The 20045-nt window shown below is 40.2% G+C and overlaps 1 protein-coding gene across 19 annotated transcripts in view; it reads left to right on the forward strand.

The window, feature by feature from the left end:
• The window catches only part of Apc (APC regulator of WNT signaling pathway), a 95972-nt gene extending 75927 nt beyond the window's left edge, over window positions 1-20045 (forward strand). For 12 of the 19 annotated variants that reach the window (XM_029546869.1, XM_029546868.1, XM_029546882.1 and 9 more), the window contains 7 exons: window positions 947-1042; window positions 2258-2311; window positions 5579-5718; window positions 6375-6452; window positions 7097-7213; window positions 11157-11371; window positions 12480-20045. In XM_029546869.1, the coding sequence (XP_029402729.1) occupies window positions 947-1042; window positions 2258-2311; window positions 5579-5718; window positions 6375-6452; window positions 7097-7213; window positions 11157-11371; window positions 12480-19053 (7274 nt within the window). In that variant the 3' untranslated portion in view covers window positions 19054-20045. The remainder of the gene's footprint in view (window positions 1-946; window positions 1043-2257; window positions 2312-5578; window positions 5719-6374; window positions 6453-7096; window positions 7214-11156; window positions 11372-12479) is intronic. The other 7 variants (XM_021214709.2, XM_029546871.1, XM_029546883.1 and 4 more) reach the window with 1 other exon arrangement.

Raw genomic sequence — 20045 nt, forward strand, 5'->3', positions numbered from 1 at the left:
ACTCCCCGCAAGCTTTCAAGAAGAGAAAGACAAGCAAAATGTAGTTAGGATTTAAAGGCAGCTGCTTTGGTGATTTGTGTGTGATCTCTGCATTTGGGAGATGGAGACATGAGGATCAAGAGTTCAAGGTCATCTTGGACTACACAGATTTCAGGGTCAGCCTGTGCATTGAGACCCTGTTACAAAGAAACACAAAAAAGAAGACTCTGCTTATTCTAGAGTCAGTGTGAGCAGGTAGTTTGCCTTTGGATGGACATTTCTTTCTTGATGGGGGGTACCCACAATTATTTAATAATTTATGTTATTGCTTCTGAAAAAATACTTTCTGTCAAATAATGACTTTTGAAATCTTACATATAATATTAAAAATGTAGCTGCATATTCTTGGATACTATTTTCTTTACATTTTTACTATGTATCTGTATAGGTAACTTTCTTATGGGTATCACATTTGTATGTAGCCATATGCTTTTAATTTATGACCGTAATAGTTGTTTACACTGAAATTAGAAACAAAAGTCTTATTTCAGTAACAGTATTATGCCAAAGTATGTTTATTATTAGCTCAGCAAACCTAGGAGAGACTTAGCCCACAGTGGCGCACGCCTTTAATCCCAGCACTCGGGAGGCAGAGAGACAGGTAGATTTCTGAGTTCGAAGCCAGCCTGGTCTACAAAGTGAGTTCAAGGACAGCCAAGGCTATACAGAGGAACCCTGTCTCAAAAAAAAAAAAAGGCTGACCAGGGCTAAGCATGCTTATGGAACCAAGGAAAGCCCTTGATGCATTTGCTACCCTGCAGCTGTGGTATTTACTGAGCCGTTCAGCAAATCATCTACTAACCTTCTATCCACGAGGGATATGTCAATAACCTCTGCTTGTTTAAAAACGTAACAGAATCCTTTTTAAGATAACAAAGCATTATGACTCAGGTAACTTTATTTCCAGTGCCAGCTCCCGTTGAGCATCAGATCTGCCCTGCTGTGTGTGTTCTGATGAAGCTTTCATTTGATGAAGAGCATAGGCATGCAATGAATGAACTTGGTAAGATAAAAGCTTTCCTAACGCCACAAATACTTGCTGCCGAGTATTTAAAACACAAAAGAAATTGATTATTACTACAAGTTTAGACAGAAGTTGAACTAATATGAGGCTGCTAACTTTGATCAGCTGTTTCCATCCCTGTAGGAAAAAGAAAAACCACTCTTCCCTGTCCCCATGGGAGACAGAAACATCTATCCTCCTGTGAACCAACTTCACTATTTAAAATCTTAACTAAAGATTGGAAAAATTACCAAATGGACCACCTCTGTCCCTGTTGCCCAAGTAGATCCAGTGTTGTGCCTGATGAAGAGGACAGTTTGAATCATTGTTCTTGCAATCTGTCGGGCATCTTAGATGAACACCAACGGCAGTTATTAAGATTTTAATTTCTCTTAAAGCTTATCAGTATTTTACTGGATTTTAACAATGGTTGAAATTAGTGTATGTAGAAAGACATGTTCTAACTGAAGTTAGAAACACATGGTTAATTTTGTAGAAATTACTCCTTTAGGTATATACTGTTACATCCTTTAAACCCTATGCAATCATTGAGCACCCATTTTTTTCATGTTGGTTTTTCTTTAATTTCTAGGTTTATTTTACACATGTATTCATAAATTACATCATGCTGTGCCGTGTCATGTGAACTGGATTTCTCTAGTCGCGCCACACAGCAAGAGCTGCACACTGAGTTCTGTCCTAGTGTGTCTGGCCTGCTTTTGTGATGTTCGTTCCATCACACCCAGCCCCTGCCTTGCATCCTCACCACCTCATTGTTACTCATCAGTTACTGTAAGCGTGGTACAGTTGTGAGCCTTAAATACAACAGACTGCACTGCAGGAAGGGAGTGTTGTCCCCTTCAGAGACATTACTTTGGGAAGCTCTGGTCTGTGGTTTGAGGCCTGCCCTCCATTTGTGCTTTTCTTCCCACAGGCCCACCTGGTCCTCTTTCCAATGTCCTGTGAAACCTCACTTAATCTTTTGGGTTTTCCCCATTTTGGTACAGTCTCAGCATTTGTGAATTTTTTGCCTAATGCCAATAATTAAGAAAAGGGATAAAACTAACAACCAGGAAAACTCAGTTTTAAGATATTGGAAAGGTTTTTCTATAAATGTTCATATGTTCCAATGGACTGTAGACTAGGACTGACACATTAATTATCTGAATTTGAGAATAAAACTTAGACTCAGTATTTGTTCCTCTTCTTCTTCAGGTAGGAAGGCTACCCGGGGCATTTCATCCCAGGAGCTAGGTCAGGGGCTTTCAGGTGAGGAGCAGGATGGGGCCTCTGGGGGCGTGGCTGTGGGACGCAGCCACAGGGTGACCTTCCTCTCACTCCTCGCCTTCACATTCGCACTGGGGCAAAGGAGAGTTGGGCTTTGGGAGTCAGTGAGTATAGGATAGCAGGAAGGGGGAAGGAAGAGTTCTTAGACCCAGTCAGTGAGCTCTGACCTTTGTATGTGTGTGAGGATCCCAGGAAGTTTGCTTTAGGCACTGGAGTTTTCAAATGATTAAGACACACTCTGGCTTCCAAAAAAAATTACATTAATATTTTACAACATTTCTAGGTCATAACAGTCAGTAGAAGTATTTGCCAGGCCAGATATGTCCAAGCCTATAGCAAACAGACTTCCCAAAGGACCCAGGAATCCCATTAAGTAATCAGTCTGAATGATGCTTATGATTGTGGGACTGGAATATCTGTCTGCAAAATACTGACATGGACCCTAATATTCATTTTAGAGTAGAACATCTCATGTTAATGATGGCTATCCAAGCCATGTTATAAAAATTATATACTTTTTAAAATTAAATATCTTAATCTTGTTTTGACTAAGTCTAAATTAGGGGTTCTGTTTAATATCATTTGAAACAGTTGAATTGCATCATATTTCAGTGAATCCTTTTACAGTTTTAACCTGTGAATTACGTTTTTTGCCTCGGAATTCACTGGTTTATTTATTTTTTTACCTGCCTCAAATTAGAAAGGGATCTTTTTCTCTAAAAACTCAAGTTTTACTAATGTTTCATCAGTCGTGGTATCGTTGGCATCCAGTGTCTCCTCCTTTCCTCTTTGATACAAGTTCTCTGACAACGGAGTGCCATCCTAGCACCTTCTTTAGACCATTCTGTCTTTCTTAGGAAGCAGTCTATTACTATACCAGGCAAGATTTCATGCAAATACAAAGCATAGGGTTTTACTTGGTAATTGAGACCCTGCTTCTCAATGCTCTACATCTTGAGTAAACATCAGTATCCTGGGCCACAGTCTTCAGGTCTACAGTGCCTTCCTGTGACAAGTGTTAGCTATGGTGCTGGCTCCTCCTTTGCTTGAGTGTACAAATACTGGTCTTCATTTTCGCTGGGCCTGCCTGACGCTCTGTTCTCCCTCTCTGTGTTATAGCATCCATTCCTAGTGCTTCACTTAATGTATTGTCACTGTTGGGCTGGTGTTCTTCAGATTCACGTCTCAATCTAACTTTCCCTTCTTCAGATTTATGTGTGCAGGCAAAGCCCCTGGACATGATCCTACTGCTTATCTGACATTTCTCATGATAATGGTATTCTAGACACTTGTAACTGAACTCTCACAAACAGATCTTGTTACCTCTATCCCCAAGTCTGTCTTTTTTAGCATTCCTTTTGGAGTTCTAATAACTCAGCTGCTCAAATCAAACTCTTAGAAAAATCATACAGGACTTCATTTAAATCTCCTACAGTTAGAAACTGAGCACTTTAATCCTTTTTCTTGAGTGGATCTCAATCCAGGCTTGGTAGCACACCTGTAATCATAGTACTCGGGAGGCAAACAAGATTGATCTCTATGAGTTCAAGACCATTCTGGTCTACATAGGGTGTTCCAAGTAGTCAGGGATGCATAGTGAGACCCTGTCTGTCTCAGAATCAACAGTGCATGTGCGTGTATATGCATATGTACATGTAATTGTTGTTTCTCATCCTGAAGCAAGGCACCATTGTCTCTCTGGTTCTACATATTTTTTTTTCCTACTTTCAGTCATAAGCCATTCTGAACATTGTACCCACCATACTGTATTTACAACATATCTCTCCTTGCACTTTCCTCTGTCTGTCTATCATCCTTAGTGTGACATGGAGAGTCTCTGTGATCGGGTATCTGCCCACCTCTGTAGTGTCACTTAGTGCTCGGCTTCACTGAGTTCTTGCACATACTGTCTTTTCTACCTAGAATAATTCTTTCTCCTCCCTGTCCTACCCTGTCAGCTGTTCAGTCATCCATTAGATTTCACCTTAAATGTTGTTTCTCAGACCCTTTCCTTGGGGCTCTCCCCACTCTAGATCTTGGTGCTTCACATTGTTCATAAGATTCATGAAGGCAGGGACTGAATTTGGCTCACTGACTGTACTTATCTATTAATGCAAATAGATGGAGGAAAGTCTTCATAAATATGGTTTGGATTTTCTTTATACAAATGAATTTGCTTGCCTATGTTCAGAGAATTGCCTGTCATCTTCTTGCCATAAAGGTCTGTATGAGTCTCCATATAGTCTAGACACCTTATCTTACAGTTGGTAGCTCAGCATAGACTTTGATTGTGTAAATGGACAGATTCTGCCAATGATCCTTTTATGCCATTCACAAAATGTTAGTGCACTGGTCTTTCAGGTTAGCAACTTACTGAGACTTACAAGCATGTTTTGTATTGTTTTTATGCCTGAGCCACCTCTCTTGAACAATACAATACCCAAATCCCATGTAATTGATGTTGATGATGGTGAATCTATCAATAGTTGGTGCACATTTTATCTTTCGTTTATTCTCATCCTCACCATTTTGCTTCGCTTTGTTTTGCTCTCCCCCCTTACCGTCTTCCCTCTCCCTTTATGTTCCCAGTCCTCACCTCCCACCCTTGACGACTTGAGACTCAGCACACCTGCTAGTTAGGTAGTAGGAAGAAGGGAAACCCTGAAACCTGGTACACTTGGTTATTGTAAAGTATCAAAGAAAATTAGGATTATTTTTTAAAGAAACTTGATAAAACTTTGTAGTAGGTTAAATAGATCGTTCTTTTCATGTAGTAAGTTTTACTTCAAGCAAAATTTCATTTAAAAGTTTCATTATTCCTAAGGATCATTATTTGACACATTAAAAAAGTATTAGACCACAGGATATGACAAATGTAATTTTAAAGCCCTTATAATAGCAGTAAGTTAATTTTTTTGTTTAGGTTTAGAAAGACCAGTGTTAACAAATAGCCTTCATTGTTGGCAAGGTACAGTGTACGTCAGAGAATAGAAAATAATGTTCATTTCATTCAGTAAAGCAAGTGGTGGGAGGGTGGAGACACTGACAGAGAATGACATCGTTGTCAGTTGTAATTATGTTACACAAAAATTATTTACAACAGTTTTGTGACTTTTAATTCTAAAGGCAAATTTAAACCATGTATTCTCATTCTTAGATTTCTTTCCCCCCTGGTTTTAAATTACCAAATTATACCAGTGTATTTGATTCTAGATTATTCTATGTTTCCTTTTGCCCTTGTTAAATTAGGGGGACTGCAGGCCATTGCAGAGTTATTGCAGGTGGACTGTGAGATGTATGGGCTTACTAATGACCACTACAGTGTTACTTTAAGACGGTATGCTGGAATGGCTTTGACAAACTTGACCTTTGGAGATGTTGCCAACAAGGTATGTCTTTTATAAGATTTACTTCTTAAAGTAGCTCAGTTAGAAGTTTTTGAACTAAAGAAAGAATTACTTATAACTAGTTTTTTTTTGGCATCTCCCACAGTAGCCCAGTTGAACAGTGACTCCTAGAAGCACCTTTCTCATGGTGACTGCATATCCCTACTTAGTAGGTTGTCTTTTGCCCAAACAAAGCAAAGGCACACCTGAAGATGAAGCCCTACACTCAAATTATATCGTTGCTCCAGCAGCATTGCTCATACTAGGAATGTAGCTAAAAAGGATAGTACCTTCTTTACCTAGTAAGTATAGGTGACCAGCAGTATAGAAAAGGATAATTAATAAAACACTGTTCCCAGGAGTGAAAGTCAAACCCTGTGACAAACAATATGCATACTGAGTCCATCAGACAGAACACCATGCTCTGGTTTTTTGCTTATCATTCTTCAGAATTTGCTTGGGTTTCCTAGTTAGATAACAAAAATACGTAACAGAAATAGGAGAAATCTGTCTTTCATTTAGGTAATCTTGTTCTGGATCTTGTACAGATAAAATAACATTTATGATTGAAATAAAAGCAGGTCTGAAATTTAGTAGCTAGAAATATGGCCATTTCAGGCAGGTTCCTTGATGACACTATTCCACTTCTACTGTTACAGGCTACGCTGTGTTCTATGAAAGGCTGTATGAGAGCACTTGTGGCCCAGTTAAAATCTGAAAGTGAAGACTTACAGCAGGTACAGTAGAATTTCTGATATGTTTCTTGGATATTAGCAAGTTAATGTACTAATTTATATTAAGCTTTGGCTTAGTATTTAGTGGCTTGTGTTAAAGTATGGTTTTACTAACACTAAAGTAAAGTAAATATATTGAAGTAATTATTTTTGTCATCCTATACATAGGCAGAACATTCCTATTATTATTATAATCAATCATATTTATTGTGCAAATTAGTGGGCTTCACCTGTGACCTTTCAGTACATGCAAATACCATGCTTTGATCTTAGAGGTGGAGCATTCCTAACCCAAAATCTAAACCAGGTACTATTTGTATTCTGCTAACCTGACACCATATGTGGAGAATCTGTTATAAAGTTGCTTTGTGTACTGTTATTAATATACTATAGAAAGTTACCTTCAGGTTATACATGTAAGGAGTATATATATTTGGAATATTATCTCATACCCAGAGTATCTCACACATACTCAAATATTCAAACAGCCAAATTTAAAATTAAAACACTTAAGCATTTAGATAGGTTGTATTTAAACTACAACAGATTCCACTCTTACCTCTAGCATTAGAAACAAAAAGACAAAAAGACAATTATTAGTATTACTCATTGTACATGTCAATTGTTCTAAACTTGATGATTTCCAGGTTATTGCAAGTGTTTTGAGGAATTTGTCTTGGCGAGCAGATGTAAATAGCAAAAAGACGTTGAGAGAAGTTGGAAGTGTGAAAGCATTGATGGAATGTGCTTTGGAAGTTAAAAAGGTAATGTTAAAATGTTGGGTGCTGGGATAGAAGATCCAGCAGCCTCTGCCTCTTTAGAGCTGGTATTAAAGGCACACTCCACCAGAGAGACCCTGTCTAAAACAAGGAGGGAGGCAAGGGCCAGCATCCGAGGTTGTCCTCGTTAACTTGTGCGTGGTGGCAGGCACACACTATACACAACTCACACAAACAGTTGCATGCTCTTCATACACATGCACATAGACAGATCCATATTTAAATGTACAGAGGCTCTATATAAAGATACCTTTGAAATTGCTAAATAGATGATTAGGACTGATACTTAAAGAAAGATAACCAATAGCCACTAAGTGCTGGAAAGGGTACATGATGTTATTTGCCACTAAACTACAATGAAATGCTATTATAACATACCATACTGGATTAAAGTTAAAAGATTAACCACATGTCAAGGTTGCTGAACATATGGAAGCATTCTATATTGTCATTGGGAATATGAAATTGTATACGCACTTGGGAAAACATTTAGAAGAGATTTTATGTTAAACATACACCTGCCATACTACCCTGCCATTCCACTCTTGAGAATTAACTAGTGTTCTCACACAGATTTATACATGATGTTCTTCATATTTTGTAATGGCCAAAAGAAGTAACTATAATGACTGTTGTTACATTTACATATATGTGGTGTATACATATACATACATGTGTGTGTGTGTGTGTGTGTGTGTGTGTGTGTGTGTGTGTGTGTTTACAATAAAATTCTTCACAGCTATAAAAAGAATGAACTGGTTAAAACAAACAAACAAAAAAAAGTATTACATGCCTACAGCCCCAGCCTACCCAACAAGTTATGGCGGAGGATTACTCAAGCCCAGGAGTTTAAGACCTCCCTGGGCATCATAATGGGGTGCTGGCTTTAAAAACATGAGAGTGGGGGGGGGGCGGTGTTTTCATAAGTACACATGCAAACTAGAGATATATGTAAGATGTCTTCCTCAGCCCCTCACCTGGTTGTTTGGTTGTTTTCAAGAACGGGCCTCAGGGTGGAACTTAGTATTCAGCCAAGAATGACCTAGAACTTCTGATCCTCATGCTTCCACCTCCCAAATGCTAGGATTACAGACATGTGTCTCACCTCTTATTTTACATGGTCCTAGGGCTCAAACTCAGGGTTTTATTCGTGCTAAGCAGGCACTCTTACCTGCTGAGGCAAATATGTAGCTCTCCATCTTTTTTTCTTACGTACAGGTGTTTTGTCTGCGAGTATGTCTATGTATCAGATGCATACCTGATATCCACAGAGGGGTTGGGCCCTCTGGAAGCAACCAGTTGCTCTGAACTTCCAGGCCTTCACTCTTAGCCCATTTTTGGTAGGGTTCTCTCAGTGAACATAGAACACATCTATTCAGCAAGACTGACTAGACATCTTCCTGTCTTTGCCTTCCGAGCTGCCATGTCCAGCTTTTTACATGGATTTTGGGAAAATCAAACTCAGGTAGTCATGTTTGTGTAGCAAGCATTTTACCAGATGAACCATCTTCCAGCCCAAAGAACAAGTTATTGAAAAATAAATCAGTCAAGTGTATTTAAAGAAACTTCTCCAGTTGGCTTTTGTTTTTGTTTTTGTGAATGTGTGCATGTCTACATATCTGCTGGCATCTGTAGGCACATGTGGAGGTCAGAGAAAACTCTGAGGAGTTGATTCTTTTTCTACTGTGGGCTTGAACTCAGGTCCTCAGGCTTGTGTGGCAGGTGCTTTTTGTTGACTGTCTCCTCACCACCCCACCGGGTATCATGTGAATGGCCTTAATAGTACCTATAGCCCTATATCTAGTTTCTTTGGTTCCTGGAGTTTTCTTTACCTTGTACTTTTTGAAGCTTAGACAGCAGCACCAGATAGAAAGCCATAGAGGGGAAGTGTTAATTAACCCTTTGCTCATTGAGGAGGGTGCTAGTGTTGAAAGCAAGTCAGTGCTTGTCTAGGCCCTGGGATAAAATGAAAAGATGGGTTTAGAGGCATGTGAAGAAACCTTGAGGGGTGTAAATGTTTGTCCATCAATTGGAGTGAGGGGCAGCTACATTTAAAGTGATAAGAATGTATATGTGAAAGATAAGACAGTTTATTTCTCTTCAATAATAATTCCATAAAATTGTACCAGGAAATCAATGCAGTGGCTCACACTTGCTGCTCACTTAGAGCCCTCAGTCCTTCCTTCCCTCTGCCTGCTTTGTCTTTAGATCCTTTTTTGTTTCAGCTGTGTATTTAAAAATAAAAAGTTCTCCATGGCTTCTAATTACTAGAGTCCTTCTTTTCCTATAATAACTAAAGTCCTGAATGGTCCCTCCTTAGTTCCTCCTATTCTGATTTTAGATACCTCTTCCTTTGTCTCAGACTCTACGGAGGTTTACTTAGCTAGGGTTCTCTTTCGAATTTCCTTGTACATTATACTTTTGATCAGCCACTTACTACAGCTCCTTTCCTTATTTCTATCTCTAGCAGTTTCTTTTCCTTCTCCAGCCCTCCACATCTGTCACTCATCCCATCCCTTGTATACTATGTATATAGCGTGCTCCTCAGCTACACCCCCAGCTTGTAATCATTTCATGCCTCCTGTAATTTCAACTGTAAAACTTGTTTAATACAGACTTTTGGCCCTTAGCTTGTAATCTCTGGAGCATCTTACACTAAATCACATTGTAATTAAAATTGAACTCAGGACCTTCTCATTTGTGTGTGTGCATATGTGCATGTGTGTTTTAGGTGTTCTTGTTGTTGTTGTTGTTGTTGTTGTTGTTGTTGTTGTTGTTGTTGTTGTTGTGAGACTGGGTCTTGTGTAGAGAGGCTAGCCTTGATTTTGTACCAATCCTTCTATCTTAGCCTCCCAAGTGCTGGATTTCAGCATGAACTAGCTAGCTGATGAGTTACATAAAACTGGCCATTTATGTAAGGCACTGTGTAGTTACTGGGAATTAGGCTCTGTGTGTCTGCATAAGACACTGGAGTTGAGACTTCAAGTAGTTCCTAGTGGGAATTTTGTTTCTGGTGTTTTCTCTCTTACATCATCTATGTTATCCTCCTATACAGTGTTGTCTCCTTTGTGAAGTATTTATTTTAAATTCAGACTGCAATAGCCTCCTTTTTCCTGTTTTGCATCTGTATTATCTGGAGTGCCTCTTGTTCTGACAGGAATATTCCTAATAAAGATTCCTTGATGATGTCATAAGAAAAAACACTGACATTTGGAGTATGACAAATTGTAACCAAATATCATTAATATCAAGAGTTTTTCTGCAACAAATAAAATTTTTATATGTGAGGGAGCTTGGGCCTTTTTGTAATTTGTAGTTTCTTTAGGAGTTTTAAGGATTTGTGGGCTGGAGAGATGGCTCAGCAATTTAGAACACTGGCTGCTCTTCCGTAGGTCCTGAGTTCAGTTCCCAGCAACCACATGGTGGTTCACAACCATCTGTAATGGGATCTGATGCCCTCTTCAGGCGTGTCTGAAGAGAACAACAGTATACTCACATATATAAAATAAGTAATTTTTTAAATGAATTTGTTAGCCAGGTGATGGTGGTGCATGCCTTTAATCCCTACTCAGGAAGCAGAGACAGGCAGATATCCAAATAAAGTATTATAGAACCTGTTCTGCAGTATGTTGTCATTCAGTATTTAGATATCTTTCCATATCCATATATAGTATATGAAGATGTTTTGAGTTTCTATTATCCTGATAATATTATATTGTGATAGTGAGTATCAGTTCTGTATCATGTAAAGATACATGATCATTAGTTTAATACTGTGTTGATTTATAGAAACAGCACTGACCTAAATTTCATTTTGTGAAACTGTAAATGAAAGGTTCCTGATTTACTAGTGAGGAATTTCAGAAGGGAGGCAAAAAGAAAAAGACTCTTAACTAAATGGCACATACTGTGTTTCTATCGTGACTAGGAATCAACCCTCAAAAGCGTCTTGAGTGCCCTATGGAACCTGTCTGCACACTGCACTGAGAATAAGGCTGACATCTGTGCCGTGGAGGGAGCACTGGCATTTCTGGTTGGCACCCTCACTTACCGGAGCCAGACAAATACTTTAGCCATTATTGAAAGTGGAGGTGGGATATTACGGAATGTGTCCAGCTTGATAGCTACAAACGAAGACCACAGGTATATACCAAGTTCTATATTATTCTCTGTTCTTTTATGTGAATTATTATAGTCTATTTCTTTAAAACTAATTCTAAACTGTTTCATATTATTATGAAAGCTCTAAGCAAAGAGGCCTTATTGTAGTGCAAAGATAACTATCAACTCCAAAAATAATTCATTTCAATGTTGTTGCTAATAAAGTACAAAGTATCCTATAGGAATCTACAAATATGGTAGTTGAGAAATCCAGCCATGCTGTAGAAAAAGGAATAAAAGTCAAATTCATTCTCCCCTATTTAGATGGCATAAAGAAACGCAAAACTAATTTTTAAGCAAAGGAAAACCTGAGTATGATGGAGGAAATATAAGGCTCGGCGTCTTCCTAATGATGTCTTAAACAGTTTTGAAGCATACTTATACCCTTGACAATCAGTTTTAAACTAAAATAGAATGTTATTACTAGATGTTAATTTATTTTATATTTAAAAGACTGCAAATCTCTCCAAAGCCCAGAGCTCATTATATTGACTGTTAGCCCTTATATTTACTTGCTTTTTCGTATTTTTAAAACCTATACTTCATGTTATCTCTTAAAATAATGCTTATATACACATCTGCCAACGTGTGCTTTGGCTTGGTGTCTTCACTGAGATCCCTTACTCTATAAAGTAAGTTTGCAGGTCTAGAAGCATACTGGGTGCTCCCAGACTACATAACCATCTGTCAGTCACTTGTCTTCTGCTTCCAAGATACCTCAGTAATCAACATTGTTGCTCACTGTAATTTCATGATGTGTTTATAATTGTTAAATTAGAGAACTATTACTATGTGAATGTAAAAAATGTATCTGCTTAAAAAATAAAAATCCTTTTTCTTATAGTGGATCAGAATAGGACACAGAATAAATGTAACTCTTATTACTACTTTTGGAATGATAGATGATACTTGGAAAAAATAAACATTAAATGAACCAAGAGAACAGAAAGAGAGGAAATAGCTGATGTGGTCATAATATACCTATTGTGCTTAGGAATCATTTTTGTATTTAAAACTGTTTTCTGCCCCTTTACTTGTTGTTACTAATCATATTTTCCCCTTAATCTCACGTGTTTTTGCTTTAATTTAGGCAAATCCTAAGAGAGAACAATTGCCTACAAACTTTATTACAGCACTTGAAATCTCACAGCTTGACCATAGTCAGTAATGCATGTGGAACTTTATGGAATCTCTCAGCAAGAAATCCTAAAGACCAGGAAGCCTTGTGGGACATGGGGGCAGTGAGCATGCTCAAGAACCTCATTCATTCTAAGCACAAAATGATTGCCATGGGAAGTGCGGCAGCTTTAAGGAATCTCATGGCAAACAGACCTGCAAAGTATAAGGACGCCAATATCATGTCTCCTGGTTCAAGTCTGCCGTCCCTTCACGTTAGGAAACAGAAAGCTCTAGAAGCCGAGCTAGATGCTCAGCATTTATCAGAAACCTTCGACAACATTGACAACTTAAGTCCCAAGGCCTCTCACCGTAGTAAGCAGAGACACAAGCAGGGCCTTTACGGTGACTATGCTTTTGATGCCAATCGACATGATGATAGTAGGTCAGACAATTTCAATACTGGAAACATGACTGTTCTTTCACCATATTTAAATACTACGGTATTGCCCAGCTCTTCTTCCTCAAGGGGAAGTTTAGACAGTTCTCGTTCTGAGAAGGACAGAAGTTTGGAAAGAGAACGAGGTATTGGCCTCAGCACTTACCATCCAGCAACAGAAAATCCAGGAACCTCTTCAAAACGAGGTCTGCAGATCACTACCACTGCAGCCCAGATAGCCAAAGTTATGGAAGAAGTGTCAGCCGTTCGTACCTCCCAGGACGACAGAAGTTCTGCTTCTGCCACCGAGTTCCACTGTGCGGCAGACGATAGGAGTGCCGCACGAAGAAGCTCCGCCTCCCAAACCCACTCAAACACATACAACTTCTCTAAGTCGGAAAATTCAAATAGGACATGCTCTATGCCTTATGCCAAAGTGGAATATAAACGATCTTCAAATGACAGTTTAAATAGTGTCACTAGTAGTGATGGGTATGGTAAAAGAGGCCAAATGAAACCCTCAGTTGAATCCTATTCTGAGGATGATGAGAGTAAGTTTTGCAGTTATGGGCAGTATCCAGCTGACCTAGCCCATAAGATACACAGTGCGAATCACATGGATGATAATGATGGAGAACTGGATACACCAATAAATTACAGTCTTAAATATTCAGATGAGCAGTTGAACTCAGGAAGGCAGAGTCCTTCACAGAATGAAAGGTGGGCAAGACCCAAGCATGTGATAGAAGATGAAATAAAGCAAAATGAGCAAAGACAAGCAAGAAGCCAGAACACCAGTTATCCTGTCTACTCTGAGAAGACTGATGACAAACACCTCAAATTCCAACCACATTTTGGACAACAAGAATGTGTTTCCCCATATAGGTCTAGGGGAACCAGTGGTTCAGAAACAAATCGAATGGGTTCTAGTCATGCAATTAATCAAAATGTAAACCAGTCTCTGTGTCAGGAAGATGACTATGAAGATGATAAACCTACCAACTACAGTGAACGTTATTCTGAGGAAGAACAACATGAAGAAGAAGAAGAGAGACCGACAAATTATAGCATAAAATATAATGAAGAGAAACATCATGTAGATCAGCCTATTGATTATAGTTTAAAATACGCCACTGACATTTCTTCCTCACAAAAACCATCATTTTCATTCTCAAAGAATTCATCAGCACAAAGCACTAAACCTGAACATATCTCTCCAAGCAGCGAGAATACATCTGCACCTTCGTCTAATGCCAAAAGGCAGAATCAGCTGCGTCCAAGTTCAGCACAAAGAAACAGTCAGACTCAAAAAGGGACTACTTGCAAAGTCCCCTCCATCAACCAAGAAACAATACAGACTTACTGTGTAGAAGACACCCCGATATGTTTCTCAAGGTGCAGTTCATTATCATCACTGTCATCAGCTGAAGATGAAATAGGATGTGATCAGACAACACAGGAAGCAGATTCTGCTAATACTCTGCAGATAGCAGAAATAAAAGAGAATGATGTAACTCGGTCAACTGAAGATCCTGCAGCTGAAGTTCCAGCAGTGTCCCAGAATGCTAGAACCAAACCTAGCCGACTCCAGGCTTCTGGCTTATCTTCAGAATCAACCAGGCATAAAGCTGTTGAGTTTTCTTCAGGAGCCAAGTCTCCCTCCAAAAGTGGTGCTCAGACACCCAAAAGTCCCCCAGAACACTATGTCCAGGAGACTCCACTTGTATTCAGCAGGTGTACTTCTGTCAGTTCACTTGACAGTTTTGAGAGTCGCTCCATTGCCAGCTCTGTTCAGAGTGAGCCATGTAGTGGAATGGTGAGTGGCATCATAAGCCCCAGTGACCTTCCAGATAGTCCTGGGCAGACCATGCCACCAAGCAGGAGCAAAACCCCTCCACCTCCTCCACAGACAGTGCAGACCAAGAGAGAGGTGCCAAAAAGTAAAGTACCTGCTGCTGAGAAGAGAGAGAGCGGACCTAAGCAGACTGCTGTCAGTGCTGCTGTGCAGAGGGTGCAGGTCCTTCCAGACGCTGACACTTTGTTACACTTCGCCACAGAAAGTACTCCGGATGGGTTTTCTTGTTCCTCCAGCCTAAGTGCTCTGAGCCTGGATGAGCCATTTATACAGAAAGATGTAGAATTAAGAATAATGCCTCCAGTTCAGGAAAATGACAATGGGAATGAAACTGAACCAGAACAGCCTGAGGAATCAAATGAAAACCAGGATAAAGAGGTAGAAAAGCCTGACTCTGAAAAAGACTTATTAGATGATTCTGATGATGATGATATTGAAATATTAGAAGAATGTATTATTTCAGCCATGCCAACAAAGTCATCACGCAAAGCCAAAAAACTAGCCCAGACTGCTTCAAAATTACCTCCACCTGTGGCAAGGAAGCCAAGTCAGCTGCCTGTGTATAAACTTCTGCCATCACAGAACAGGCTGCAGGCACAAAAACATGTTAGCTTTACACCAGGGGATGATGTGCCCCGGGTGTACTGTGTAGAAGGGACACCTATAAACTTTTCCACAGCAACGTCTCTAAGTGATCTGACAATAGAGTCCCCTCCAAATGAGTTGGCTACTGGAGATGGGGTCAGAACAGGTATACAGTCAGGTGAATTTGAAAAACGAGATACCATTCCTACAGAAGGCAGAAGTACAGATGAGGCTCAGCGAGGGAAAATGTCATCTAGAGTTACACCGGACCTGGATGACAACAAAGCAGAGGAAGGAGATATTCTTGCAGAATGTATCAATTCTGCTATGCCCAAAGGAAAAAGTCACAAGCCTTTCCGAGTGAAAAAGATAATGGACCAAGTCCAACAAGCATCCTCGACTTCATCTGGAACTAACAAAAATCAAGTAGACACTAAGAAAAAGAAGCCTACTTCACCAGTAAAGCCCATGCCACAAAATACTGAATATAGACCGCGTGTGAGAAAGAATACAGACTCAAAAGTTAATGTAAATACTGAAGAAACTTTCTCAGACAACAAAGACTCAAAGAAACAGAGCTTAAAACCCAATCCCAAGGCCTTCAATGATAAGCTACCAAACAATGAAGACCGAGTACGGGGGAGCTTCACTTTCGATTCACCGCATCATTACACCCCTATTGAGGGAACGCCTTACTGCTTTTCCCGAAATGATTCTTTGAGTTCTCTAGATTTTGATGATGACGATGTTGACCTTTCCAGGGAAAAGGCTGAGTTAAGAAAGGGCAAAGAAAGTAAGGATTCCGAAGCCAAAGTTACCTGCCACACAGAACCAAACTCAAGCCAGCAGTCAGCTAGTAAGTCACAAGCCAGTACAAAACATCCAGTAAACAGAGGACAGTCCAAACCAGTGCCGCAGAAACAACCCACTTTCCCCCAGTCCTCCAAAGACGGGCCAGATAGAGGGGCAGCAACTGACGAAAAACTGCAGAATTTTGCTATTGAAAATACTCCAGTTTGCTTTTCTCGAAATTCCTCTCTGAGTTCCCTTAGTGACATTGACCAGGAAAACAACAATAACAAAGAAAGTGAACCAATCAAAGAAGCTGAACCTACCAACTCACAAGGAGAACCAAGTAAGCCTCAGGCATCTGGGTATGCGCCGAAGTCATTTCATGTTGAAGACACCCCTGTCTGTTTCTCAAGAAACAGCTCTCTCAGTTCTCTTAGTATTGACTCTGAGGACGACCTGTTGCAGGAGTGTATAAGTTCTGCCATGCCAAAAAAGAAAAGGCCTTCAAGACTCAAGGGTGAGAGTGAAAAACAGAGTCCTAGAAAAGTGGGTGGCATGTTAGCTGAAGATCTGACACTTGATTTGAAAGATATACAGAGGCCAGATTCAGAACATGGTTTATCCCCCGATTCAGAAAATTTTGACTGGAAAGCTATTCAGGAAGGTGCAAACTCCATAGTAAGTAGTTTGCACCAAGCTGCTGCTGCTGCTGCATGTTTATCTAGACAAGCATCATCTGATTCAGATTCCATTCTGTCACTAAAGTCTGGCATTTCCCTGGGNTCGCCTTTTCATCTTACACCTGATCAAGAGGAAAAGCCATTCACAAGCAATAAAGGCCCAAGAATTCTCAAACCTGGAGAGAAAAGCACATTAGAAGCAAAAAAAATAGAATCTGAAAACAAAGGAATCAAAGGTGGAAAAAAGGTTTATAAAAGCTTGATTACGGGAAAGATTCGATCCAGTTCAGAAATTTCCAGCCAAATGAAACAACCCCTCCCGACAAACATGCCTTCAATCTCAAGAGGCAGGACAATGATTCATATCCCAGGGCTTCGGAATAGCTCCTCAAGTACAAGCCNTGTCTCTAAGAAAGGCCCGCCCCTCAAGACTCCAGCCTCTAAAAGCCCCAGTGAAGGGCCGGGAGCTACCACTTCTCCTCGNGGAACTAAGCCAGCAGTAAAGTCAGAGCTTAGCCCTATTACCAGGCAAACTTCCCAAATCANTGGGTCAAATAAGGGGTCTTCTAGATCAGGATCTAGAGACTCCACTCCCTCAAGACCTACACAGCAGCCATTAAGTAGNCCAATGCAATCTCCAGGGCGAAACTCAATTTCCCCTGGTAGAAATGGAATAAGCCCTNCTAACAAACTGTCTCAGCTGCCTAGAACATCATCTCCCAGTACTGCTTCAACTAAGTCCTCGGGTTCTGGGAAAATGTCATATACATCCCCAGGCAGACAGCTGAGCCAACAAAATCTTACCAAACAAGCAGGCTTATCCAAGAATGCCAGCAGTATCCCCAGAAGTGAGTCAGCATCTAAAGGACTGAATCAGATGAATAACGGCAATGGGTCAAATAAAAAGGTAGAACTTTCTAGAATGTCTTCAACTAAATCAAGTGGAAGTGAATCAGACAGATCAGAAAGACCTGCATTAGTACGCCAGTCTACTTTCATCAAAGAAGCTCCAAGCCCAACCCTAAGGAGGAAACTGGAGGAATCTGCCTCATTTGAATCCCTTTCTCCATCTTCTAGACCAGATTCTCCCACCAGGTCCCAAGCACAGACCCCAGTTTTAAGCCCTTCCCTTCCCGATATGTGTCTATCCACACATCCACCTGTTCAGGCAGGTGGATGGCGAAAGCTTCCACCCAACCTCAGCCCCACTATAGAGTATAATGATGGGAGGCCTGCCAAACGGCAGGACATTGCACGCTCCCATTCGGAAAGCCCTTCCAGGCTACCCATCAACCGGGCAGGAACCTGGAAGCGTGAACACAGCAAACATTCCTCGTCCCTTCCTCGAGTGAGCACTTGGAGAAGAACTGGAAGCTCATCTTCTATTCTTTCTGCTTCATCAGAATCCAGTGAAAAAGCAAAAAGTGAGGATGAAAGGCATGTGAGCTCCGTGCCAGCACCCAGACAGATGAAGGAAAACCAGGTGCCCACAAAAGGAACATGGAGGAAAATCAAGGAAAGTGACATTTCTCCCACAAACATGGTTTCTCAGACCGCTTCCTCAGGTGCTGCCAGTGGTGCTGAATCAAAGACTCTGATCTATCAGATGGCACCTGCTGTCTCTAAAACAGAGGATGTTTGGGTGAGAATTGAGGACTGCCCCATTAACAACCCTAGATCTGGAAGATCTCCCACAGGCAACACCCCCCCAGTGATTGAGAGTGTTTCAGAGAAGGGAAGTTCAAGCATTAAAGATTCAAAAGACACCCAAGGGAAACAGAGTGTGGGCAGTGGCAGTCCTGTGCAAACCGTGGGTCTGGAAACCCGCCTGAACTCCTTTATTCAGGTAGAGGCCCCAGAACAGAAAGGAACTGAGGCAAAACCAGGACAGAGTCACCCAGTCCCTGTAGCGGAGACTGCTGAGACATGTATAGCAGAGCGCACCCCATTTAGTTCCAGTAGCTCCAGCAAGCACAGCTCACCTAGTGGGACTGTTGCTGCCAGAGTGACACCTTTTAATTACAACCCTAGCCCTCGGAAAAGCAGCGCAGACAGCACTTCAGCCCGGCCATCTCAGATCCCTACACCAGTGAGCAACAACACAAAGAAGAGAGATTCAAAGACTGACAGCACAGAATCCAGTGGAGCCCAAAGTCCTAAACGCCATTCTGGGTCTTACCTCGTGACGTCTGTTTAAAAGAGCTGGAAGGACAAACGTAGGAAAAGCTGGTGTTAATCACTACTGCTGTATAGAGACTTTATTTCAAAGAAAACTTTAAAGGTTGAAAATTTTTGTAAATAGGTTTGATTCTTGTTAGAGGGGTTTTGTTCTGGAAACCATATTTGATAGTACACTTTGTCCTCACTGGTCATTTGGGGAGGCACTCTTGTTAGGTAGGAAAAAATGGTAAAGCCAAGTATATTTGTACAGTGTGTTTTACATGTATTTAAGTAGCATCCATCCCATTGTCCTTTAACTATCGCCTGTCTTAAAATAACACTACAGATAGAAACTATATGATATATTGCTGTTATCAATCACTTTTAGATTATAAAATAAACTTACATCAGGGAGAAATTGGTATTTATGCAAAAAAATTAGTCCTTGTGAATCCATCTAATGTCATAATTAATCATGTGGCTGTGAAATTCACAGTAATATGGTTCCCAATGAATATGTTTACCCAGCCTGCTTTGCTTTACTGCATGAATGAAACTGACGGTTCAATTTCAGAAGTAACGATTAATGATTCTGTGATCACATGGTGTGCATAGAGATAGCTACAGTGTAACGATTCACACTATTTTGTGCTCAAATCTGTGTAACTGTAAAGCATTGAATGAAACTATTTTAACTGAACTAGATTTTATCAAAAGTAGGTAGAATTTTTGCTATGCTGTAACTGTTGTATATTCTGGTATTTGAGGTGAGATGGCTGCTCTTTTATTAATGAGACATGAACTGTGTCTCAAACTAAATGAACATTTCAGAATAAATTATTGCTGTATGTAAACTATTACTGAAATTGGTATTTGTTTGAGGATCTTATTTCACATTTGTATTAATAACTGTCAAAAGGGCCTCTTTTAAAAGCTAAATGTAAATTTTTTTCTTCAGATTCTATGCATTAAGAGTAAAATTTCCTCTTGCTGTAATAAAGACAATTGAAGAAGATTGTTGACACTTAA

This window comes from Mus pahari, chromosome 15 (assembly GCF_900095145.1).
Source record: "Mus pahari chromosome 15, PAHARI_EIJ_v1.1, whole genome shotgun sequence".
Taxonomy (NCBI): Eukaryota; Metazoa; Chordata; class Mammalia; order Rodentia; family Muridae; genus Mus; species Mus pahari.